The sequence below is a fragment of the Thermothelomyces heterothallicus genome (assembly GCF_042370625.1).
Source record: "Thermothelomyces heterothallicus CBS 202.75 unplaced genomic scaffold P884_scaffold_13, whole genome shotgun sequence".
NCBI classification, from domain to species: Eukaryota; Fungi; Ascomycota; class Sordariomycetes; order Sordariales; family Chaetomiaceae; genus Thermothelomyces; species Thermothelomyces heterothallicus.
Genome location: NW_027192574.1, coordinates 1 through 24,065, shown reverse-complemented (window position 1 = coordinate 24,065; position 24,065 = coordinate 1). Strand labels below are relative to the sequence as shown.

The 24,065-nt window shown below is 57.1% G+C and overlaps 7 protein-coding genes across 7 annotated transcripts; 6 read left to right on the top strand and 1 right to left on the bottom strand.

The window, feature by feature from the left end:
- Positions 1 to 1,036: 1,036 nt before the first annotated feature.
- P884DRAFT_201884 (acyl transferase domain-containing protein) lies at positions 1,037 to 7,448 on the bottom strand (the record flags this gene model as incomplete). Its single annotated transcript, XM_069438383.1, has 2 exons — positions 1,037 to 2,184; positions 2,240 to 7,448. The coding sequence occupies 2 exons, from the start codon at positions 7,446 to 7,448 to the stop codon at positions 1,037 to 1,039; spliced, it is 6,357 nt and encodes a 2,118-aa protein (XP_069296944.1).
- A 580-nt stretch (positions 7,449 to 8,028) lies between these two features.
- Positions 8,029 to 8,311, top strand: P884DRAFT_260211 (uncharacterized protein; the record flags this gene model as incomplete). The annotated part of the gene is made up of 1 exon (XM_069441421.1): positions 8,029 to 8,311. A coding segment is annotated over one exon (205 nt), but the record flags the coding sequence as incomplete, so codon positions are not given.
- A 388-nt stretch (positions 8,312 to 8,699) lies between these two features.
- Positions 8,700 to 9,015, top strand: P884DRAFT_260210 (uncharacterized protein). The gene has a single exon (XM_069441420.1). The coding sequence runs from the start codon at positions 8,781 to 8,783 to the stop codon at positions 8,985 to 8,987; it is 207 nt and encodes a 68-aa protein (XP_069296942.1). The 5' UTR covers positions 8,700 to 8,780; the 3' UTR covers positions 8,988 to 9,015.
- Positions 9,016 to 9,627: 612 nt separating this feature from the next.
- Positions 9,628 to 15,202, top strand: P884DRAFT_202241 (uncharacterized protein; the record flags this gene model as incomplete). Its single annotated transcript, XM_069438407.1, has 2 exons — positions 9,628 to 10,153; positions 10,212 to 15,202. 2 exons carry the CDS (start codon positions 9,628 to 9,630, stop codon positions 15,200 to 15,202), a joined length of 5,517 nt encoding a protein of 1,838 aa, XP_069296941.1.
- Positions 15,203 to 16,316: 1,114 nt separating this feature from the next.
- On the top strand, positions 16,317 to 17,861 carry P884DRAFT_202088 (uncharacterized protein; the record flags this gene model as incomplete). The annotated part of the gene is made up of 2 exons (XM_069438395.1): positions 16,317 to 16,572; positions 16,666 to 17,861. 2 exons carry the CDS (start codon positions 16,317 to 16,319, stop codon positions 17,859 to 17,861), a joined length of 1,452 nt encoding a protein of 483 aa, XP_069296940.1.
- A 1,881-nt stretch (positions 17,862 to 19,742) lies between these two features.
- Positions 19,743 to 20,565, top strand: P884DRAFT_278022 (uncharacterized protein; the record flags this gene model as incomplete). Its single annotated transcript, XM_069443144.1, has 3 exons — positions 19,743 to 19,907; positions 19,999 to 20,234; positions 20,325 to 20,565. 3 exons carry the CDS (start codon positions 19,743 to 19,745, stop codon positions 20,563 to 20,565), a joined length of 642 nt encoding a protein of 213 aa, XP_069296939.1.
- An 828-nt stretch (positions 20,566 to 21,393) lies between these two features.
- On the top strand, positions 21,394 to 24,054 carry P884DRAFT_300185 (uncharacterized protein; the record flags this gene model as incomplete). Its single annotated transcript, XM_069444744.1, has 1 exon — positions 21,394 to 24,054. One exon carries the CDS (start codon positions 21,394 to 21,396, stop codon positions 24,052 to 24,054), a length of 2,661 nt encoding a protein of 886 aa, XP_069296938.1.
- Positions 24,055 to 24,065: the final 11 nt, after the last annotated feature.

Sequence of the window (24,065 nt, the reverse complement as noted above, 5' to 3'; positions counted from 1 at the left end):
GGGGAGGGGGGCGGGTTTATAAGAATTCGGATTTGCAACGGTCACTGGATGATGGTCAAACTCCGCCTACGATATGGAACGAAACATGTATTGGATAATCTAGTTACGCGCTGCACAGTGCTTTCCGCTCCTTTACTCTTTCTTCACTTACTCATATCAACTCATCTCATGGTCATCTTTCATCCCTCGGTTCAATGTGTAAGAGGGGGGTTAGGGATGACATGGCACGCCACACACACGGATAGGAACAATTTCCTTTGTCGGGTGATATCTTGAGGTCCTACCCGTTTTCACTCGCTCAAAAATCCACAGGGGAGAGAAGACAAGAAGAAGAGCAGTTCAACATTTGTTCACGTCAGGCCGAAATGTCCGGTGAACAGTGACACCTTCTCCTACAGGACGTTATTACATGCTATACTACCGTACCTATGTGTGTGATGTGGTTTGTGGGTTCCCTGCTTCACCCCTGATGAGGGACGGAGAACAGATAGCTATACAACCCCTGCTACGGTATCTGCCGGAAAGCAACAATGACGAGCTTGAAACTGCCACCATTGTTGCAGAATCCAGAACGCTGGCTGCTCGCTCCATCGGGAGACATGTATGTAACGTCATCATAGCACAGGCTACTTCTGGCTCCTTGCTCGTTTCAACAGGGCGCACGCTCGAGGTAGACACTCAGTCAGCGCTTTAATGGATTGACTAGGACCACTCCCAGGGCCACAAGCTCTACATCCAACACACAATCTGCTCAAGACATATCCGGGAGTGGAGTTCTGTGAATAAAGTACAAATCCAGCGGGCAAGTGACAGGCAGACAAGCACACATATCAAAGTGCGACATTCTACACGAGCTAAACAGATACAATTGTCGGCCAAGCTCTAAAGTCTAATGTGAAGCTAAATCGCACCCCAAACACCGCATAAGCTACAGACATTAAAAGTTTTCCGTAACGTAACAAACAAGGCTAAACAAGTCATAAAGCCACACCAGACTGCCACCACTTCCACGTCCAAGGTAACAACATCACCCCCTTCAATGCTCTACGGAGCCATTCACCTCATTCTGACCCTTGACGCCATTGACCTTCGCACCGTTCTCACCGTTCGTCAAAGCAGTGGTCAATTCGCTGCTGTCGTCCTGGTAATCCTCCCAATTGGCCAGGATATGGCCAATCTTGGGAGAGTTCGTGAGGCGATAGACATCTTCGAAATATTCCTTAGTGAGTGCGAAGGGCTTGGCCGTCACGTTCGGGATGTATTTGCCAATCAGCTTGCTGGGGTCGATCGTTGTCTTGTTGATCTTCTTGAGCAGGAAACTGCGGAAAGGCTTAACACCAGAACGCAAGAAGGTCGAGTGGAACGGAACATCAATGCCCCTGAGAGGGATGGTGGCGAAGCCGCGCTGGAGTTCCAGAGGCTTCGGCTTGGCCTCTGTCTCCTGGGCACACGCCTTGATGATCTCAACAAGCTTCTCCTTGACCATTTCCGGCTGGAACTCCTTGCGCATTTGCTCAATGTCGATCTTCATGGCCTTCAGGTAATTGGTTACACCAGTTAAGGTGTCAAGAGCCCTGAGGTCGCCAGCACAGACGTACTGCATGTTGGCAATGTTGTAGTTGACGATCTCGAGAAGCCAGCCTGTTGTCTCAGCAATGTTGTTGACCACGAACCGCAGCGCCTCCTCGTTGAAAGTCTTGTTGATACGGCTGGGATTGACCGCACACATGCTGTAGTTCGACCGACCCGATTCGTCGCGCTCGACGGCGACTTGCATTGTCAAGCCGCGGTAGAAGACGACTGACACGAGTGACTCAATAGGCATGACATCCGCGAGCGCGGCCAGGGCCGAGTACTCGCCGAGAGAGTGGCCAGCAAACGTGCTATCACGCGGCACGAGCCCTTTGGCCTTCATGTCCTCGAAGCTGGCCTTCTCCATCAGCGTCAGGGCCGGTTGTGTGAACTGTGTCGCAGAAAGGAGACCGGCGGGGGAGCGGTAGGTATAGGATTGCGTCTTTTCGTTGATCTCCTTGAAAATGCGCTCCGATTTGATGGAGCCGTCTGCTGCCACCGTCTCGAATGTCATCGCCATGTAGTTCTGGCGAATTGCCTTGCCGCGCGGGCCACCAAAGTGGATAGTCAGCTCCTTCGGGTTGTTGCGGACAATGTTGGTGATCGCGAAGCCTAATTCGTGTCAGCGCGATGATACACAAGAGTAGCAAGAGCAGATCGCACTTACCATAGGTATCCATGAGATACTTGTCCGCACGGTCCCAGACCTCCCTGGCAATAGGGCTGCTATCGTAGAGGTCCATACCCATACCCTGCTCCTGGGAACCTTGACCGGTGAAGACGTATGCAGTCACTGGTTGCTCAATCTCCGCCTCACCGAGGAGTACCTTGTCCTCTGTCTCCTTATTGATGGCTTCGACCTTGATGATCTTGCGGCCTGCGACCATGCCAACGTGTTGTAGCTTGACGTCGATGTCGTCGTTCGGTAGCACCATGCCCGTGAGGGAAGCATGGAAGCTTCGCACGCGGTTGTTCTTGTTTTCCGCTGCCCACGTTTCGACCAGGCTACGAACCGCGGCGCTCGTGTACATCCCGTGAGTGATCGTGCCAGGGAGATTGGCGTACGCAGCAAAAACGCGCGAGACGTGAATCGGATTGTAGTCACCAGATACTCGGGCGTAGGTCTCGTTGGACGCCGGCGCACGGATTTGAAGACGCGTCTTGCCACCCAAGGGGATAGGGTTCTCGAAGTTGACCGGCTGCTCAATCGATACACCGTGGCGCTCAAGGTAGTCCATGACGGGGTTGCCATGGGACTCGCCCGCTTCGTAATCGACGCTGGCGACCTGTATGACCTCCTTAGTCGGGAGCTCAACGAGAACCTGGCCACGAGTCTCGACATGGCTAAAGACGGTCTTGTTCTTGAAGCGGACAAGAGTTTGAAGGCGGAAGGTCAAAGTTTGACCCAACAGTTCAACCTCCGGTGTGGCGAGATCATCGAGGACAAACCAACTCTTGGAGCGGAGAACAGCGACATCTTTGGTCGAGGAGAGATGAACCTGCATGGGCTTCTCAACCGTGCGCTGGAAAGTGTTTTCATAGTCGGTGTAGACGCCGCGGTACAGGAACTGCGACGTGACTTCCATGACCGGCTTGCCGTCGCGGGTGATGGTACCGCAAACTTCCACCATTTTCCCGGATTCTTGGTTGACAACGGCATTCACCTGGGCCGTGGTATAAACCTCATCGCCTTTCTTGAGAGGCTCAGCGCCAGGCATCATGCGGAACTGGTTGGAGAGATGAACAAGTTTAAGGAGGTCGCCATCGATGCTGCGCGGGAATATCGGTTTGGTGATAGCCTTCCAGCCCACCACAATCGCAAAGTCCATCGGCGCATACATGGTCTTCTCCGGGCGGTCGACGAAAGCGTCGCCAGTGTTGCCTACGGCATGGACAAACTCGTTGATGGCCTCGCTGGTAATGGTCGCCTTGCCGCCATCAAAGATGCCAGTGACCGGAGCATCAAGGTCCAGCGGGTCGTCACCAAACCAAGCACGCCAGTAGAACTCCTTGATCCGGTCATTGCGACCTTCCATGACCTCGTGGATGGGCGCATAGCCAGCCTCTGGCCGGTAAATGAACCGGAGAGGGAGAGCTACGGGCTTTCCGAGGGCGGTAGTATCTTTGATCAAGTTCACAGCGATTTCCTTCTCGCCGACCAACTTGACCTCGATAACATCGATGTAGCGGTTGTGTCGAGGCTGTTCTTTGACTAGAATCACCGTCTTGGCAGGGTCGTTGGGGTTCAGGATCTCAACAAAGAGACCCCGAGTGGGAGCAAAGATCTGCTTGATTGGGTTGGTCTGGTACTTTTGGCCCTGAACAATGACATCCGATTGAAGCAGAGCATAGCGCCAGTTCTTGCGTGATCCAGCGAGGAGGGAGAGCCAGGCCTCAAGTGAAGGCAGCTGAGTCGAGGGTGCAGATGAGAGGCGGTAAGTGTTTTTGTGGGCATCAATAGAGACGGTGAGGCCCTCAATGTCCAAAGGAATTTCGGTCTCCATGAGCTTGCCGCCGAAGTACTCGACAGTGGGTATCTTGGAGGCATCGCCCCCGTACAGGTCCCGGGTCAGTCCTTCAATATGGCCGTTATGGATGCCATCAAGAATCTCCTTAACGGGCTCGTCGACCTTAGTTGAATGCTTGGCGGCCATGGGTCCCTGAAGGATGCAGGTTCTGCCAACGTCCTTGCCAATGACGGCACCCAGATCCTCCGATTGCCAGAGGGAGTCCTTCTTGAAGAAGAACTCAAAGTTCTCATCCAGAGCCGGGACGAACGTTACCGGCTTCTGACCACGTCGCTGGCAGAGCAACAGGAAGTGCTGAACATCCTGCGCATTGATGAGCTGCGTTTCAGCCTCGGGATAGTGTGACAGAATGCGCTCAACGGCGGAGTAAGGCTCCTCAAGGGCAGCGAAGCCTTGAAGAAGTGACACTTGGCCGGGCTTGTTCGTGAATCGCTCCTCTACACGGTGGATGAAATCGGCCGTCAGCTTCATATAAGAAGGGTCAATCCACCGAGCTTCATCCTTCACGTATAGGAGCTCGACCATCCGGCGAACAACCTCGCCATATGTCATATCTTCCAGGTCGACGGCCTTGCCCTCGCGGTTCTGACCAAACCACACCTTCTGGAAGTCGGCGTTCAGCTTCTTAATGATGTAATCCCTGTTCTTTTTGAGTTCGGGGACGCGCTTCTCCTTGGGCAGGCTGAAGATCTTCTGATCCATCTCGGCCCAGAAAAGGACGCCACGCGTGGCGAGCTTGTGGATCGGCTCGCCCATCTCAGATCTCACAGTGATGACTCCGCCCGCAGGGCCCTTGTAGGTCTTCTCCCATTCGCTATCGTCAAGGCCGGGGGCATCGACGATGGCCTGCTTAGCCGCCTTGCTCGTGTGGGCCTCCTTGGCAACCATCATGCGGCTGCCAAACAAGCAACCATCGTACGGCATCGGAGGGTAGCCGTACTTGGTAGACCATGCACCGGTGAGGTAGGGATAGGTGTCGTCGGCGCCGCCAAAGCCACTTCCTGCAACGAGGATGATGTTCTCCTGACGGCGGATGCGGCCGTACATGGCGAGGATGGGAGCGTGGAAGTCTTCGTACGAGTGGTGGCCGCCTCCTCTGCCACCAGTCCACTGGAGAATGACGGGGAAGGTCGGGTTGGCCTTGGCAATGTTGATGACGGCCTGAATAGCCTCGATCGAGCCCGGTTTGAACGAGATATGCTTTAGACCCAGAGTCTCAATGTACTCTTGAGCAACCTCGATGGACGGAACGCCCGCGCCAATGGTCAGGCCTTCAATCGGCACACCCTCCGCCCGGAGCCTACCAAGCAGGGGAATTTGCCAGCCCATGGCACGAGGATTCACGTAGATAAGATTGACAGTTATTCCGCGACCAGGAGGAATCGCCTTCTCAATCTTAGTAATGGCTTCGGTCATCGTCTTAGCGTTGTAATAGCCACCTCCCGCGAGCTCGATTTGGTAGCCCGCGTTCATGGTAGCCGCCACGAAATCCCAGGGCACCGTGGTAGGGGTCATGCCGGCGACCATCAACGGTGGCAGGCCCAGCAGCCTGCTCATCTTGGTATCGACGAAAGTCTGACCACTCGAAGTCCTGACGAGCTTGGGACCATATTCCTTGACCCAATCCACGGCATACTTGACGGCGTGCTCTTCGTCGCGGTCAAAGAGTTCCAACTTGTAGCCGACTTCCGTAACGGTGCCGTTCACAGTTCCGGCCAGGATGACGCGGACCCCAGTGCCGTCCTTGTTCCTGCTAGTCAGCACACCGAGGCCCGAGATGCCTCCTGGACCGAAGTCTAGAATGTGCGTTGCGCCGGGGAAAACAGTGGCCTTCTCCCAATGGACCGGATCACTGGTGATCATGCGGACCAAGGCAGGCACGATGTTTCCATCAATCTCCTCTCGAATGTCCTTGCCAGTGTTGGTGTCATAGACGGGAATACCCAGACTCTTGACATCAATCTCGACATCCTTGAGATCATCGGCGATTAGGGCGCTGGCATTGGCGAGGTATTTACTGTGGAACGGGGCGGTGATAGGCAGGAAGCGGTTGACAAACCGGACCTTCCTCTCAGTATGGGGGATCCTGGTTTGATCAAGACCAGTAGGAGCCTTGACCTTTCGGAGCTGGGCGTTTAAACCGCACAGCGACCTCGGAGGACCAGCCACCACCAAGTTACGGGGACTGTTGATCAAGGAGACGGATATATGCTGGTCAGCGGGAAGATACTGATTCGTCTGGTCGATATGCTTCTGGACTTCGGCTTGCGGAAGGTCGCGGATGCTCAGCATAGGCGTGGGCGTCCCCTCTCCATTGTCGATGGAGTCCTGAAGCATGGACGGGCTCAACGAAGTGATCGGGAAGGTCTGTTGACTGCGGGCACCAATCCAGAAAAGGATGGTCAAGGCGGATTTGGCGACGTCCTCGAATGAGTCCCATGAATCCGCCGCCGCTGTTACAGCAGCAAGAATGATGCCTTGCGAGTGCCCTGTGGTTCCGCTCAACCTCTCCCGCAGGACGCCGGGATGGAGACCGAGTACCTTGCAGGTAACCTGGTAGTGTGCGAGTTGGACAAGACCAATCAGAGGAAAACTGACCGGCGCAGAAACGAGGTAATCCACCTCTGGCGTGGCTTCCCGGTGATGCAGCCAACTCATGATGTCCAGGCCTTTTGAGTACAGCTTCTCCGCGCTGGGATGGCTCGCCAAGGTCTGCAAGAGCTCGGCGGAGGACGCCACAAGATCTCCAACAAATGATGGGTAGGTTTCGTAGAGCTCCCGGAGCTCCTCGAAATACTCCTCAATGTTTCCCTGACCGCCAAATATGCTGTAGAGCTTGGCAGCCCCCTCGTCGGCTGCCCGAAACAGAGCCGACTCATGGGTCTTCATTGCTCGGTTCGATGCCGCCCGTGCTGCGAAATAGCTGCGAATCACCTCCAACTTCTTGGCGTCGATGCCAGGGAGCGTCGCCACCAAAGCGTGAACATCGTTGCCGCGGAGGAAAGCCCTCTCAAACTCGTTGAGAATGAGCTTGAGCACCTCCTCGGCCGATCCTTGTGCGTCATCCTCGCCTTCAGCTACCTCGTGGGCAATGTAGCCCATATACCGTGCCACGAGCTCGGGTACCGACGACGGCTCGTCATCTTGGGCCAATTCGTCGGTGGGTGCAGGGAGAGTGGCGACGAAACCCTCCTTCAAGCGAGAAGCATGGAAATGAAGGCCGGTAGGTATTAAGAAGGATGTCTCGAGAGAGCCGTGGGAGAGTGTGAGGGGACGCAACGAGGCCGAAGAGCGGGGTGTGACCGCGCCCGTCTGTGGGCCGGTGCCATTGCCGTTGTTGATGTGCATTATGTATAAAGGTCGGGGTATCTGGAGGATCTCTGCTTCTTGTTCAGTGTTGATTCCAATTTTGAGCTTGCCAATCGAGGAGCACGAGGCAACACGACATACCAACAGTAGCGGGAAAGACCAGCGACAATGGCCAGGAAGCCGCGAAAGATGTGACAGGGCGTTGCTAAAGGACGGCCCAGGAAGTGCCTCGCGCAGGAGATGACACGAAGTGAAAGAGAAACGTTATTGTTGAATGTAAAACCTGCCCGAGGGGAGTTGGGTCGTGGTTTTCACAGACAGAAAGAAGGGGGGTATCCGGAAGGCAACTCGCAGGCGAGAGGGCGAAGAAAGGAATGGCCCAAGACGGTTGCGGTGGCTCTCGCTGGGGGGATAATGATTGGATGTAATGTTGGAACCCTGGTCTGAAGGTGGGACCGGGGTTGTTTACTAAATAGCGTTGCCTTCCGAGCTTTCCCTAACACTCAACACAAAATTGTTCAAATCCTTGGGCTATCGCATGGATTGCAGCTGCCGCGTTGCTCGCCCAAATTTTTGGATCTTGTTGGGGAAGAGTCGGGCATGTGGCGGGCTCTGCGCCCATGGACTCACCCCCTGTCCATCCGAACTCTCCCACTCAGGGCATTGAGCCCACAACGGGAGCCCCACCTGTCAAGTTGTGTGCTCCATGCAACCCAGCAAAATTTGTACCGGTACCTTTGCCGAAGACTCCATCCAGACCCCAATGGATTCGCACGACAATCGGACTCACGGATCAAAGGAAACAGAATTATGTGCTCCAGTAGCAGCCTCAGCGATACTCTCCCCTCATGGTAAAATTTGGGTAGTTGAAGTACATAAACATATTGTCAAGACTCTCGGACATCTCGCAATGCATTTTGATGCGGTGAGTAGTGGAGTGAGAAAACACGTGGTCCGACCGATATGGCCGTGTTTAGGTGCTTGCAGCAGCAGATTCGAGTCTTGGAATACGTGTACCAGTTACCTCAGGCCATCACCGGGCGGGCTGCGTTTTCTGCATCATGATGATAGAGTGACCCCCAAGCACTGAGGATGATTACATGTACTGCAAGTACGTGAAACTTTACGACGATTAGTAGTGTACGGATCCGTACATACATGGATAGCTAAATAGTAGGTAGATCGGTTAGTTTAGTAATCGTTTCCCCTTGGAGGAGTCTAGGTTCACATCACCAGTTTAAGGCGAAGGAGTCAAAAATTGATGAGCAAGTCCTGTTGATTGCGCCAATTGGGGAGGATCTTGCTCGAAATATGTTCACTCCCTGGTTGGGCCGGTTTTCGCTGCTACAGTTATTCATATAACGCTTTCTCATGCCGCCCATAGTCTACTCCGTAGGTTCGAACTGGATTGCAGGCCAAATGGGCAGTCAAGATATTGGCGATAACGCCGCTCGAACTGGAATCTGGAACAATATACAGACATGCATGGGTTCTCGCATATTTAACCGACCATGTACTTCGTATACATTCGTATCCCGGATGTACTCTATAAAGTTGCGAAGCGCTGCCTTATCTTGATCAGGACAGGAAATGGATGTGAGCAGCCACTGGCAGTTTCGGGTTCCGCGTGTTCGACTCAAGCGTGCCAAGTTTGTCTTCGTCTTAAGTACCGCGACTTCGAGATCAACGCCTCCAAAGCCGTGGGGTAACCGACAGGCGGGACGCTAAACTGTTTTAGGTTAGTCTGTGGTTTGGTTGAGAAGCAAATCTGCAGGCTGTACCAGCCGCGGCAAGGGGGGTGTTACCCAAAATCCATTCAACAGTTGCACCCGACAACGCGGCGCCTTCCAGATTTTTGCTGTTGCCCCTAGCGTGTCATACGTAGCATATCGGACTCGGAACCGCAAGTTCGTGTCCACCGCTGTTATTCCTATCTCTTGGATCTTTTCCTCTCCGGTTTTTCCAGGAGGACGCAAACCCCTCGCCTTCCTTCGAAGGGCTCTTTTCTTTCACATCCACAATCGCCCTTTCTAGGCCTTTCAACCTTGACGGCCACTTTCCTTCTTGTTGTATATCCAGCAGCCGAGGAAGGCTCCCCACCGTCTCTAGAAGATACCCCATTAAACCTGGTGGATGATCTTCCTGTTAACGCCTCCTCGCTCCGTCTTCCCGCGTTTCCAGTCCAAACTACTACACCTTAATTCAACCGCAAAACAAGATGCGCCACGAGGTAGAGCAGGAGCTTGCTCACACGCTCCTTGTGGAGCTGCTTGCATACCAATTTGCCTCGCCTGTGAGGTGGATTGAAACCCAAGATGTTTTCCTCTCGGAGCAAGTGGCGGAGCGGATCGTCGAGATCGGTCCTGCGGACACACTCGGCGTGATGGCGAAACGCACTCTGGCCGCCAAGTACGAAGCCTACGACGCTGCCAAATCGGTGCAGAGACAAATTCTTTGCTACAACAAGGACGCCAAAGAGATATATTACGCTGTCGACCCGGTCGAGGAGGAGCCCGAGCCTGCCGCACCCGAGGCTAGCTCGTCGAGTGCACCTGCAGCCGCTCCCGCCGCCGCTCCCGCTCCGGTTGCTGCGGCTCCTCCACCACCGAGTGCCGGGCCGGCCGCCCAGGTGCCGGATGCACCTGTCCAGGCCCTCGATATCGTGCGGGCATTGATTGCCCAGAAACTTAAGAAATCCATTCAAGACATTCCTCTCAGCAAGGCGATCAAAGATTTGGTTGGCGGTAAGTTGGCGGCTGTTTTGATTTACTGGTAACCTCGCTAACGGACCCGTTTCTCCAGGCAAGTCGACTCTCCAAAATGAGATTCTCGGCGACCTAGGCAAAGAATTCGGCTCGACGCCCGAGAAGCCCGAAGACACGCCCCTCGACGAATTGGGTGCCGCGATGCAGGCTACTTTTGACGGGAACCTTGGCAAGACTTCTCAGGGCCTCATTGCCCGTCTTATATCCTCCAAGATGCCGGGTGGCTTCAACATCACAACTGCGCGGAAGTACCTTGAGACAAGGTGGGGTCTGGGGTCTGGTCGGCAGGATGGCGTGCTTCTGCTCGCTATCACCATGGAGCCCCCTGCTCGTCTGGGATCAGACGCCGATGCAAAGGCCTTCCTCGACGACGTGACCCAGAAATATGCTTCAAATGCCGGCATAAGCCTCTCCAGCGCTGCTGCCGCTGGCCCCGCAGCCGGTGTTGGAGGTGGCATGATGATGGATCCCGCTGCGATCGAAGCATTGACCAGCGACCAGAAGGCGCTGTTCAAACAGCAGCTTGAGCTGATTGCCAGATACCTCAAAATCGATATCCGTGCGGGCGACAAGGCGTTCCAGGCGTCGCAGGAGTCGACCAAGGTCCTCCAGTCTCAACTTGACCTGTGGTTGGCCGAGCACGGCGACTTCTACGCTACGGGGATTGAACCATGTTTCAGCCCTCTCAAGGCCCGCGTTTACGATTCTTCGTGGAATTGGGCACGCCAGGACGCCTTGAGCATGTACTATGATATCATTTTCGGCAGGCTGAAGGCTGTTGACCGCGAGATTGTCAGCCAGTGCATCCGGATCATGAATCGCTCGAATCCCACTCTTCTGGAGTTCATGCAGTACCACATTGACAACTGCCCCACTGAGCGCGGCGAGACCTACAAACTTGCCAAGGAACTCGGGGCCCAGCTCATCGAAAATTGCAAAGAGTCTCTCGGAGTCGACCCGGTGTACAAAGATGTCGCCATTCCGACTGGCCCTAAAACCACCATCGATGCTGAGGGCAAGATGAGCTATGAAGAGGTTCCGAGGGCGAGCTGTCGGAAGTTGGAGCACTACGTGCAGCAAATGGCCGAGGGCGGCAAGATCTCGGAGTATGGCAACCGGACCAAAGTCCAGAATGATCTCTCCAGGATTTACAAGTTGATTCGACAGCAGTACAAGTTCTCCAAGGGATCGCAGCATGAGATCAAGAGCCTGTACAGCGAGGTCATTCGTTCACTTAGCATGAACGAGAGCCAGATCATTCCCAAGGAGAATGGAAGAATCAGCGGTCTCTCGAAGAAGGGCAAGCCCAAGGGCAAGGTCGAGACCATCCCGTTCCTCCATCTCCGCAAAAAGACACAGCACGGGTGGGACTTTGACAAGAAGCTCACCAAGATCTATCTTGACTGTCTCGAAGGAGCAGCTAAGAACGGTCTCACTTTCCGCAATAAGTACGTGCTGATGACTGGTGCTGGTGTTGGCTCTATCGGCGCCGAGGTTCTTAAGGGGCTCATCAGTGGCGGTGCCAAGGTCATCGTCACCACAAGCCGCTTCTCGCGCGAAGTCACCGAGTATTACCAGTCGATGTATGCTCGGTATGGCTCGCGCGGTTCTCAGCTCGTGGTGGTACCTTGTAACCAGGGCAGTGTCCAGGACATCAACGCGCTGGTCGACTACATCTATGACCCCAAGAACGGCCTGGGCTGGGATCTCGATTACGTTGTCCCGTTCGCTGCCATTTCCGAGCAGGGTCGACAAATTGATGGGATCGATTCTAAGTCTGAGCTAGCTCACCGCGTCATGCTCACCAATACCATCCGTCTTCTCGGCAATGTCAAGGCCCAGAAGGCTGCTCGGGGCTACGAGACACGCCCCGCTCAGGTTATTCTCCCGCTTTCGCCCAACCATGGAACATTTGGCAGCGACGGCCTGTATTCTGAGTCTAAGCTCGGCCTCGAGACTCTTTTCAATCGGTGGGCTTCTGAGGACTGGGGTAATTACCTCACCATTTGTGGCGCCATTATTGGTTGGACTCGCGGTACAGGCTTGATGTCCGGCAACAACATCGTGGCTGAGGCTGTTGAGCGCTTCGGTGTTCGCACTTTCTCGCAGCAGGAAATGGCGTTTAACCTTCTCGGCTTAATGTCCCAAACCATCGTCGATCTTTGCCAGAATGAGCCCGTTTTTGCAGACCTCAACGGTGGTTTGCAGTTCATCCCCAACCTCAACGAGACCATGACGAAGGAGCGCAAGACCCTGACGGAGACGAGTGAGATCCGTTACGCAGTCAGCAAGGAGACTGCTGCGGAGAACAAGATCATCAACGGAGAAGACTCGGAGGCTCTCTATAAGCAGAAGATCATCGAGCCCCGCGCCAACATCAAGTTTGACTTCCCACCCCTCCCGAACTGGGACTCGGAGGTTGCTCCTCTCAATGAGAAGCTGAGGGGCATGGTCGACCTCGACAAGGTTGTTGTTGTCACAGGCTTTGCCGAAGTCGGACCCTGGGGTAATGCCAGGACCAGGTGGGAGATGGAGGCTTACGGCGAGTTCTCGATCGAGGGCTGCATCGAGATGGCCTGGATCATGGGTCTCATCAAGAACCACAACGGGCCGATCAAGGGCCAGCCATACTCCGGCTGGGTGGATGCCAAGACTGGCGAGCCGGTCGATGACAAAGACGTGAAGCCCAAGTACGAGAAGTACATCCTGGAACATTCCGGCATTCGCCTGATCGAACCCGAACTTTTTGACGGTTACGACCCCAACAAGAAGCAGCTGATGCATGAGGTTGTTATCGAGGAGGATCTGGACCCCTTCCAGGCCTCCAAGGACACTGCCGAGGAATTCAAGCGTGAGCACGGCGACAAGGTGGAGATCTTTGAGATTCCCGAGACGGGCGAATACACTGTGCGCATGAAGAAGGGCGCGTCTCTCTGGATCCCGAAGGCGCTTCGGTTCGACCGTCTTGTTGCCGGCCAGATCCCTACGGGCTGGGATGCCAAGCGCTATGGCATTCCTGACGATATTATCTCTCAGGTTGACCCGGTGGCTTTGTTTGTCCTTGTCTCTACTGCCGAGGCTCTGCTGTCGGCCGGTATCACCGACCCGTACGAGTTCTACAAGTATGTCCATGTCTCTGAAGTGGGCAACTGCGTGGGCTCCGGCATGGGCGGTGCGAAGGCACTTCGTGGCATGCACCGCGACCGGTTCCTCGACAAGCCGCTCCAGAACGATATCCTTCAAGAGTCGTTCATCAACACCATGGCTGCTTGGGTCAACATGCTGCTCCTCTCGTCGTCCGGCCCGATCAAGACTCCTGTCGCAGCCTGCGCCACTGCCGTTGAGTCCCTCGACGTCGGCTACGAGACCATTATGGAAGGCAAGGCCCGGGTGTGCATCGTCGGCGGATTTGACGACTTCGGTGAGGAGGGCTCTTATGAGTTCGCCAACATGAAGGCCACCAGCAATGCGGTCGACGAGTTTGCGCATGGTCGGACGCCCAAGGAGATGTCGAGGCCTACGACCACGACCAGGAACGGCTTCATGGAGGCTCAGGGTTGCGGTGTCCAGGTCATCATGACTGCTAAGCTGGCCTTGGATATGGGCGTTCCGATCTATGGCATTCTGGCTCTTACCACGACAGCGTCGGACAAGATTGGGCGCTCGGTGCCTGCACCCGGCCAAGGTATCCTCACGACTGCTCGGGAGCACCGCGGCAAATACGAGTCGCCTCTGCTCGACATCAATTACAGGCGGCGACAGATTGAACGCCGCACCAGGCAGATTGAGCAAGACAAGGAAGCTGATCTCGAGTACCTCGCCGCTGAGGCCGAAGCCCTCAAGGCTGACGGTCGGTCGGAGGGTGAGGTCGCCGAGTATGTCGCGGACCGCGCAAGGCATATTGAAAAGGAGGCTGAGAGGCAGAAGAAGGAGGTCCTCCGCAGCTATGGCAACAATTTCTGGAAGGGCGACCCGAGTATCGCTCCCCTGCGTGGTGCTTTGGCGACGTGGGGTCTCACGATTGATGACCTCGGTGTTGCGTCGTTCCACGGCACGTCTACCAAGGCTAACGACAAGAACGAATCCTCGGTCATCTGCCAGCAGCTTGCCCATCTTGGTCGTAAGAAGGGTAATGCTGTCCTCGGTATTTTCCAGAAATACCTCACGGGCCACCCCAAGGGCGCTGCCGGTGCCTGGATGATGAACGGGTGCTTGCAGGTTCTCAATACCGGTCTTGTTCCTGGAAACCGCAATGCCGACAACGTGGATGAGGTGATGGAGAAGTTTGACTACATCGTCTACCCGAGCCGCAGCATCCAGACAGACGGCGTGAAGGCGTTCTCGGTCACGTCGTTTGGTTTCGGCCAGAAGGGTGCCCAGGCAATCGGCGTCCACCCGCGGTATCTCTTTGCCACTCTGGACAAGGAGACCTTCGAGGAGTACCGGGTCAAGGTTGAGGCTCGGCAGAAGAAGGCTTACCGCTACTTCCACAATGGCATGATCAACAACTCGTTGTTCGTCGCCAAGGACAAGGCGCCATACACGGATGAGCAGCTCAGCTCGGTGCTCCTCAACCCTGACGCGCGGGCTACGGCGGACAAGAAAACGGGATTGATCTCATTCCCTAGCAACTTCATGAAGCTGTCGGAACAGACGCAGACTCATTCGGAGCGCAAGGCGACGCTGGAGTCGGTGCTTAGCCGGAACGCGCGGCAGCTGGAGAGCATCAACACGCGTGTTGGGTTCGATGTTGAGGATATCGCTGCCATAAACGCAGACAACGACACGTTTTTGGAGCGCAACTTTACTCCAGCTGAGATGCAATACTGCCTTGGATCGACCACAGGCCGGTCGCCTCAGAAGGCGTTTGCCGGGAGGTGGAGCGCCAAGGAGGCGGTCTTCAAGGCCCTGGGAGTTGCCAGCAAGGGGGCGGGTGCGGCCATGAAGGACATTGAGATCCTGACAGATCAGAACGGGGCCCCAACGGTCAAGGTACGTCTTCCTCGGTCTCACTGTGGCATGAAGTAGTAACTAACTTGGTTTAGCTTCACGGTGCCGCCCAGGAAGCTGCTGAAAAGGCGGGCGTCAAAAGTGTGACTGTCTCGATTTCGTACACGGAGAATCATGCTGCCGCCATTGCGACGGCACAGCTATGAGAGAATTAGGATTCTTTAGGCGGAGGATTTGAAGTTCCTTGTCGAATGGGCTAGGATTATTATGATCATGTCTTGTAATTGCGCTTGAGGCATAAGTACGAGTTCTGGGCTTGTAAATCGCGGCTTAGACGAGGTGCGCCTCGCGGCGTACCCATGTTGTCATCAAATGATTAGATAACTTAATGGTGTTCGGTTCAAAAGCGTTGGTTCTGCAACTGCTATTTTGCCCTCCATTTCCGGTCCCATCAGATCGGTCTAGCGGGACGGTGTGATCCCCCATCTGCCCAACCTGTTGGGACTGTGACGGTGAGCTCGACGCACTTAGTCGGCTTGGGTTGATCTGGTTGATCTGTATGTACCGACCTCGAAATGACGAGAGATGCAGTGAGCGCAATCGTGGGAAGCGGCCAGCTGCGGGCGGCCCCCGGCGCTGGCCGAACTCCGCTCTTGAACCTTCCGCGGTTGGATAAGAGCGCCAAGACGGGACCCGCCCGATGGATTGCGGCGCGGGGAGTTGGAGCTAGAACCGGGAGTTCGGAGGTTGGAGGAAAGGACGGCTTGGATGAACTACGGCAGGTAGCAGCGATTGTGTATAAAGAGTCCCTCCCCGGCTGCATTGATTTCGAATGATTTTCGTTTTGTGGGTTTTTCGGGGGCTTGCTCTCTCCCTTTCTTAGCTCCTACGATTGCGAGTGTTATTTAGACTTGTCCTCCGCCTTTCGACTCTATCGTGGAATCTGTGAACTATTCGAGATTACGAGTTGGTTTGGCGCGTGAACCCGGGAGCCAGAAGTGATAGTGAGTGAGTGGTTATGGATGAAATGTTCTCTGCGATCTCTTTTCCGTGTTCTGCAAAGCTGACAGATGGTAGCTGTAGCTGTTGAGTCACCTCAGCGTGGTTCCTTCCTTGTTGTTATCTTGCAACGGCCAGCCAAGTGGGCTTGCATTTTCCCCTTTTCAACTTGCAGAAATCACCTTGGCACCCTATGCGGCAGACCGATTTGGAATCCAGGAACAAGGTGTTCCTCGGCTCCTTTGTGCACAGCAAGGTGCTTGACGAGCTCGAGTACCTGCACCAAACGGCTGTCTTTGTCGACAAGTCCGGAACGATTGTCGCCATCGAGAAGGACTGCGATGAGTCGAAAGCAAGGGAGACGGTACTCCCTCGATTGGGGTGGGCGGAGGCAGATGTGGAGGTTGTGAAGGCTAAAGAGGGACAGTTCTTCTTCCCTGGGTTTATCGGTATGTACATGTACATCCCGTCAATTTTCATCACTCTTCTTCTGGTCGGGTTTCAGTTTCGCTCACTAGACACGATTCACTACTACTTCATAGACACGCACATCCACGCTCCGCAATACCCCAACGCCGGGATATTCGGCAGCTCTACACTGCTTGAATGGCTCAAGACGTACACCTTCCCGATGGAGGCCTCCCTTTCGGAGGCGGCCAAAGCCCGCCGGGTCTACACGCGCGTCATCCGCAAGACTCTCTCCCACGGCACCACCTGCGCGGCCTACTACGCGACTATTGACGTCTCCTCGACCAATCTCCTCGCCGACCTCTGCATGGGATTTGGCCAGCGCGCCCTCATCGGCCGCGTCTGCATGGACTCGGAGCTCTCACCGGACTACTACCGCGACGCCTCCCCCGAGGCCTCCATCGCCGCCACCAAGGCCACCATCGCGCACATCCGCAGCATCGACCCAGCCTTTTCGCTCATCCGGCCGGTAATCACGCCTCGCTTCGCGCCCGCCTGCACCCTCCCCCTCTTGCGGCAGCTCGGGGCCCTGGCAGAGGAGACGGCGCTGCCGGTGCAGACGCACATATCCGAGAACAAGCCGGAGATCGCGCTGGTGCAGGAGCTCTTCCCGCGGTCGCTGACGGGCGCGGCGGACGGCTCGTACGCGGCCGTCTACGACGCGGCGGGCCTGCTCACGCCGCGGACGGTGCTCGCGCACGCGGTGCACCTGACGGAGGGCGAGGCGGACCTGGTGGCGGCGCGGGGCGCCAAGGTCAGCCACTGCCCGTGCAGCAACTCGGCGCTGACGAGCGGCGCGGCCCCCGTCCGCCGGCTGCTGCTCGACCGCGGCATCGCCTGCGGCCTGGGCACCGACGTCAGCGGCGGCTACAGCGCCAGCGTGCTCGAGGCGGCGAGGCAGGCCGCCCTGGTCAGCCGCCACGTCGCGTTCGGGCCGGGCGGGCAGGAGCGGGACAAGCTCGGCGTCGAAGAGGTCCTCTTCCTCGCCACCAGGGGCGGGGCCGAGACGGTCGGGCTCGGGGACAAGGTCGGCGGGTTCGAGGTCGGGATGGAGTGGGACGCGCAGCTGATCGGGCTGGGCGCCATCCGGGAGGACGGGGAACAGGAGGAGGTGGATGATGAAGACGGCGGCGGCGGCGGCGGCGGGAACGTGGACGTGTTTGGTTGGGAGAGCTGGCCCGAGAGGGTGGCCAAGTGGGTGTACGCTGGAGACGACCGCAACACCATCAAGGTCTGGGTCAAGGGGCGGTTGGTACATCAGCGAAAGTAAGGGGAGGAGACACGGGGGAGAAGGAAGAGACGAGTCTCCCAGGCCATCCCCATTTGGAGAAGCAATCAGCCACAGCCCCCCCCCCCCCCCCCCCCCCCTCCCCTCTCTCCTGAGCTCAAACCTCAAATTGGGCTTCGTAGGGTGGGTATCTTGCTTGGGCAGTGCCCCTGCTGACTATACTATCGCGGAAGATGGTGGATCATGTCCATTCTCTCGGTATTAGATTATGTAAAATACAGTACACTAGATGGCGCTCATGGTCTTAGAACTCCTGGCTCACAGTAGTCAAATATACCATGTCCCTGAATCTGGTCATTAGCGGGTAGTCCTAGATTGAAGGCATGGAGGCTGCTTGCGGCCTGCGGCTGTGTACTTGTAACATACACTCGAGCATGCTCCGCGTCTCGGGCGATCCGATTCGCTCACCTACGCTAGCTAGCAGTAACTACTTCGTACGCATGCCGGCAAGTCGGTTCTTTAAGGATGGAGCCAGTCTGGCCGCAGGAGAGGGAGCCAGGAGACCTAAAGGAGTTAACGAATGTAGCCACACCATGGCTGTTTCACCGCCATGCGTAACTATTGGGAAAATTCGTCGAGTCGCGAGTTTCTTCGTTTCCCTGCCGTCTCTCTCTCTCTCTTCACCGTTTTCCGGCGTTTGCTTGGGTGCACGTTCCGCTCCGTTATCCGACATCGGCTCGCATATCATCTCGTAGAATTTTTTCTTCTTTTTCTTTTCTTTCTTTAGTTCCCCAATTGTAATCCCGTCTCGGCAACATGGCGGCTCGCATGCCATGATTGACAGATGGACAAGCAAGCCCTGGATCGGCAGGCTACAACTACACAAAGGCAGGGATGTACCCCCGAGTTGCCAATGTGGAGAATTTGAATCATCATCACTTGAGAGGGGTAGTAAAACCTGTTTGTTCCGAGGCTCCTTCGCATTTGGATTGTATGTGATCTGTACACTGCCGAACTTCATGTAGATGCATGATTATGTGCATAGTTAATAATAACGCAGTCCAGAAGTTTGGTGATCCCAGACAGTGCGGCCAGGTGAGCTGGAAGCGGGACAAGGACAAGCAGGAGCTACTTAGTGTAACTTGCTAATGCAATGCGTCAGCCACACATGCGGGCTGTTGTTAAACCTTTTCTTACTTCTGCTCGAGCCAATGACCTCCAAGCAAGCATGCCAAATCAGGCAGTGCTCGCCAAAACCCGCCAATCTCGGCTCAGCTCATTTTTCCGAATTGTTGAGGGCGCACGATCGCGCGTCGTGACTCTTGGGGCTCAGTTGCCCAGAAGTCTTAGAACCAAGGCTTTTGCCCCACCCTCCCAGCACAACAGCCTTCTTGTGGGGCAGCTGACCCGGCCCCAAACGCTAACGTTACCCTCTTCAACCTACTTGTCTTGGCGCCCAGACGCGGATGGCGATGCCCCTCCGTTTTCCCAGTTCCTTGGTCCAAACCAAGGCCATCGCTTCTGCGGGAAACCCTTGTGAGGGGCCGGCCCTTGTCAAGCATTGGGATGCTCGCAATGGTCCGTTTTGGTAGGGAGTTAGTCGCAGCGGGCGCCTGCCCGACAGGGCTGCGTGAGCGGAAACGGGGAGACGCGCGGTCTTGACTTTTACTGGGCGCTGGTGAATAAAAGTCGGGGTGCTCCCCCGCGCTCGTTGGGCTCGTTGCCTGCTGGCCGTGCCATTTCGCAGCCCTTTGTCTCTAACCTCGTATTTCAACGAGACGCACCAGAGACCGATCGATTCAAACGCTCTCCTGTGTGGTCTCGTGGTCTGTCTCTTCGTCGACCTCGGCACCCACCACTCAACAAGTGTTTATCATCAACCAGCCCGCGGAAAGTAGGCTTCCGAGATAGATCGCCATCAACATGCCTGGCGGAGGACTTTTCGGCGTCGGCATCCCGCCGTCGCAGCCTGTCTGGCTCCTGTACATCAAGATCGCGGTGCTGGTCCTCTCCGTCGTCATCATGGGCATCTCGGGCTATGTCCTATCGCTGACGAACGGCGGAGCCGCCTCGCTCGACATGTTCGCTGTACGTAACCGTAAAGAGGGCTTCGCTTCCCGCGGGAGCGGACGTGACGTTGCTGACAGCACTGCGCAAAAAAAAAAAAAAAAAAAAAAAGGCCATCTTCAGCCTCCTCGTGTACGGCGCGGCCGGTGCTCTCGAGCTCTGGTCTCCCAATAACCTCTTCCGTGTCGGCGCTCTCGTCTGCTACCCACTTAGCATCATTTTCTGGCTCTCCGCCTGGGCATGGTCGGCGAGCCAGTCGTCGGCCTGGATGTCGCTTAATGGCTGGTGGAAGGCCGGTACGATTGGCGGGTGCCTCGGGGCCTGTGCCGGAATTGGTGCGCTCATCTGGTATGTTGGGATGCACCCCCCCCCCCCCCCCCCCTTCTCCCTCGGATAGATGTTATTGAAGCGCTCGCGACTGACTGGCTTTCTCTCCAGGATCCTTGCCATCGTCCACCTCTTCTTCTTCATCCGCGCATGCCTGATCGATTCCGGGCCCGCTGCCGGCGTCGGCCAGGCGGAGCTCGGCCAGGTCAAGCCCGAGGGCCAATCCCAGCAGTACCAGCAGCCGTATCCTGCCCAGCAACCGTACCCGGCCCAGCAGCCCTATCCCGCTCAGGACCCTTACGCGCCTCAGCAGTATCCCCAGCAGTATCCCCAACAGCATCCCCAGCAGTAACCCCAGCAATACCCCCAGCAGCAGACGTCGCCGTATCCTACTCAGTAAGCCGCTGGGCGCGGCGCGATATCGGCGGGACTGCTGGCTTAGCTTGGATTGGGGCGCCGCAATCGGGTTTCCCACGATCGGTTCTCCCCTATGGTCTCGAGTCTGCTTTGGATAATAGAGTGTCCTTTTTCTTTGTCTGAACTACGCGACACATTAGCGATGTTTTCGGGGTTCTATCAAGTTACTTCGCTAGAGCTACAAATTGATACCCGGCTTGTCTCTGAGCGAGCACGACAACTTTTCTTTCAAAGTTTCCATGTCAACCACCTAGCCAGGCGAAAACGTCAGCAGCAAGATGGAGGACGCAGGGAGCGCCGCGGCGGTGTTTGAGGCGTATATTCGCAGATGTAATGAGAGGGAATGCATGGGATCCTGTTCTGAGCCTCGCCCTGGTCGCATGCACTGTTCGGAACCGGCTGAAACATGCGTATTGTTCTGCAGGACCTGTACATGTGCACTCTGTACTGTCTGTACGATGGAGTGAATGCAGCCTCACTACGGAGTACGGACTACATAGTACGAAATGTGAGCTCAACCCTAACCCTACCGATGTGCATGCAGCACCGCCCGGCGCCGCGTTGTTTAATTGACGCGCTTCCTCGGCCCTGGCAAAACGCGTCTCGCGTCAAACAATCATCCTGGTCTCGAACATTGAGGCAACATCGGCTTACGGAGGAATCCGTACAGCACAGCACACCACCAACGTCAATCATCCCTCCTCCCACCAGGACTGTACTGTCTTACTGGCCGTGGAATAATGATTATTGTAGTCGGACAACAATGCTTGCGCCGTCATCACCAATCGCCTTTTCTCCCAGTTCCTCGCCCGCTCCCAGCAGCAAACGGCCACGGCCAGCCGACGCGCCCAAACCGCCCAAACCGCCAAAGCCCCGCGTTCTCGGCGGCTTCCTGGCCGACTCCGACTCCGACTCCGACGACGACGACGACGATGAAGTCATTACGGACGAGCCGTCGCCGAAGCGGCGCATGCTCCACCAAGATACACAACAAGACGCCCAGGCCGGCTTAGAGGCTGGCGCTGGAGCCGGAGCCGGCGCGGCGAGGGCAGAGGTTCCCTTGATGAACAGGACAATGTCGGCGGCCCAGGAAGTCGTGTCGACACCGCCCGACAGCCAGACGCAGGACGACCTGACGGAAGAAGCAGAGCGCTACGAGCGCCTATTTGGAACCCAGGGTTTGCCCACACTCGCAGCCTTCACCAGCAAGGATCCCCGCCCGGCTTCATATCATGTCTCGACATGTTCTGGCCAGATGGTGCCCATCCGCGAGCGCAGGCCGGCCGCCGCCGTCCCCTACGCACACATGGCGGCAGCGCGCTCCAGGACCAAGGAAGGGCGCGCACACAGGAGCTACTACGGCGTCGCCATTCACGAGCTCATCGACAGCGCCAACAAGGAGCTCGCCGAGGCCCGCAAGACGTCCGGATCCGCGAATGCTACAACGCCTCTCACCCCGCCTGCCAAACCCGACAGGCCCGTCCGCTCCGTCGAGGCTCAGCACAGCAACCCCAAGAGACCCAAGCGCACCATGCTGTGGACCGAGAAGTACCGTGCCCGCACCTTTATGGACCTCTGCGGCGACGACCTGACAAACCGCCAGGTCCTGCGCTGGCTCAAGCGCTGGGATCCCGTCGTGTTCCCCCACGCGGCCAACAAGAACAAGCCGGCCGTCAGGCGCCACGGTGCCCAGCACCACCACCAGCATGCCGGCCAACCACCAGAGGAGGAGAAACCGCACCGCAAGATCCTCGTGCTGCACGGCCCGCCCGGGCTCGGCAAGACCACCCTGGCCCACGTCTGCGCGCGCCAGGCGGGCTACGAGGTCATGGAGATCAACGCCAGCGACGAGCGGAGCAAGGACGTGGTCAAGGGTCGGATCCGCACCAGCCTGGCAACTGAGAGCGTCAAGACGGTGGAGCACAAGAAGCCCGAACCTGGCAAGCAGCAGAAGGTGGCCCGCCCCGTCTGCGTCGTCGTGGATGAAGTCGACGGCGTCGTCGGCGGCTCCGGCGCCTCGGGCGACGGCGGGTTTGTCAAGGCCCTGATCGATCTCGTCATGCTGGACCAGAAGAACAGCAGCGGGAGCGGTTCCGCCGCCGCCGGTCCAACGGGCCGGAGGAAGAAGAAGTCGGACGATTTTAGGCAGATGAGGCCCCTCATCCTCATCTGCAACGACGTCTACCACCCCTCGCTGCGGCCCTTGCGCCAGTCCGGCCTGGCCGAGATCGTCCACGTTGGGAAGCCCACCGTGGAGGCGGTTGTTGCCAGGCTCAAGACCGTCTTCGAGAAGGAGGGCATACCATGCGAGAAGGACGCCGCCAGGAAGCTGTGCGAAGCAGCGTGGGGCATGACCAGCGGCATCGACGCCAGGCGGGGAGCCGAGAACAACGCCGAGGGCGACCTCCGCAGCGTCATGGTCGTCGGCGAGTGGGTCGCAGGCCGGCTGAGGGCAGCCTGCCCCGACGGCGCCACCCCGACCCTCACGCGACAGTGGGTTGACAAGCATATCATCCGCGACCTGGCCCACGGCGGCGGGGGCGCCAGAGGTCTCGGGCGCGGCGGGACCAGAGAGATCGTCAACCGAATCTTCCAGGAAGGTGCCGGGTTCCCGAAACAGTCGACCCCGGCCGTTCAGCTGTCCAAAAACACCATCCACGAGCAACCCCAGGCGCAGCTCGGCGTTTCCGAGCAGCAAAAGAAGTATGCCATGGCCCGTCTGCAGGAGATGATTGACTCGTCCGGCGAGGTCGACCGCATCATGACCGAGGTCTTTCTCGAGTACCCCAACCGCGACTTCAACGACGACTCCTTCATGACGAAACCCGACCTTGCCTACGAGTGGCTGCATTTCCACGACACCTGCTCCTCCCGCCTCTACTCCGGCCAGGAGTGGGAGCTGGCCCCCTACGTCAGCCAGCCGATCCTGGCCTGCCACCACCTCTTCGCCTCCCCGCGGCGGCACCAACCGCACACAACAATGTCCGGGTACGGTGCGAGGTGGGGCGAGGAAGCAGACGACGGCGAGGCCGACGCTGCTCCCTTGCCCTTCTCGGGCCCGCGAGCCGACTACGCCGCGCACGAGGCCGAGAAGGCGAACCGCGCCGCTCTGCAGGCGCTCCATGCCCAGCTCCCGCCAACCCTCACCCGCGCCTTCCGCAGCCCCGAGCACATCGCGACCGACCTCCTCCCTTACCTCGTGCGCATCGTCTCCCCGGACGTGAAACCCGTCGTGGTGGGGGGCAGCGCCGACAAGGGCGGCGCCGTCGCCTCGGTCAGGAGGGAGAGCGAGAAGGCCATGGTCAAGCGCGCCGCCCAGGTGCTGGCCGAAGTCGGCATTGCGCTGCACAGGGGGAAACTCGAGTCCGACGTGACGGCCGGACCGGCAGGGCGAACGCAGTGGGTGTATCGGATGGAACCGTAAGTGGTTGAAAA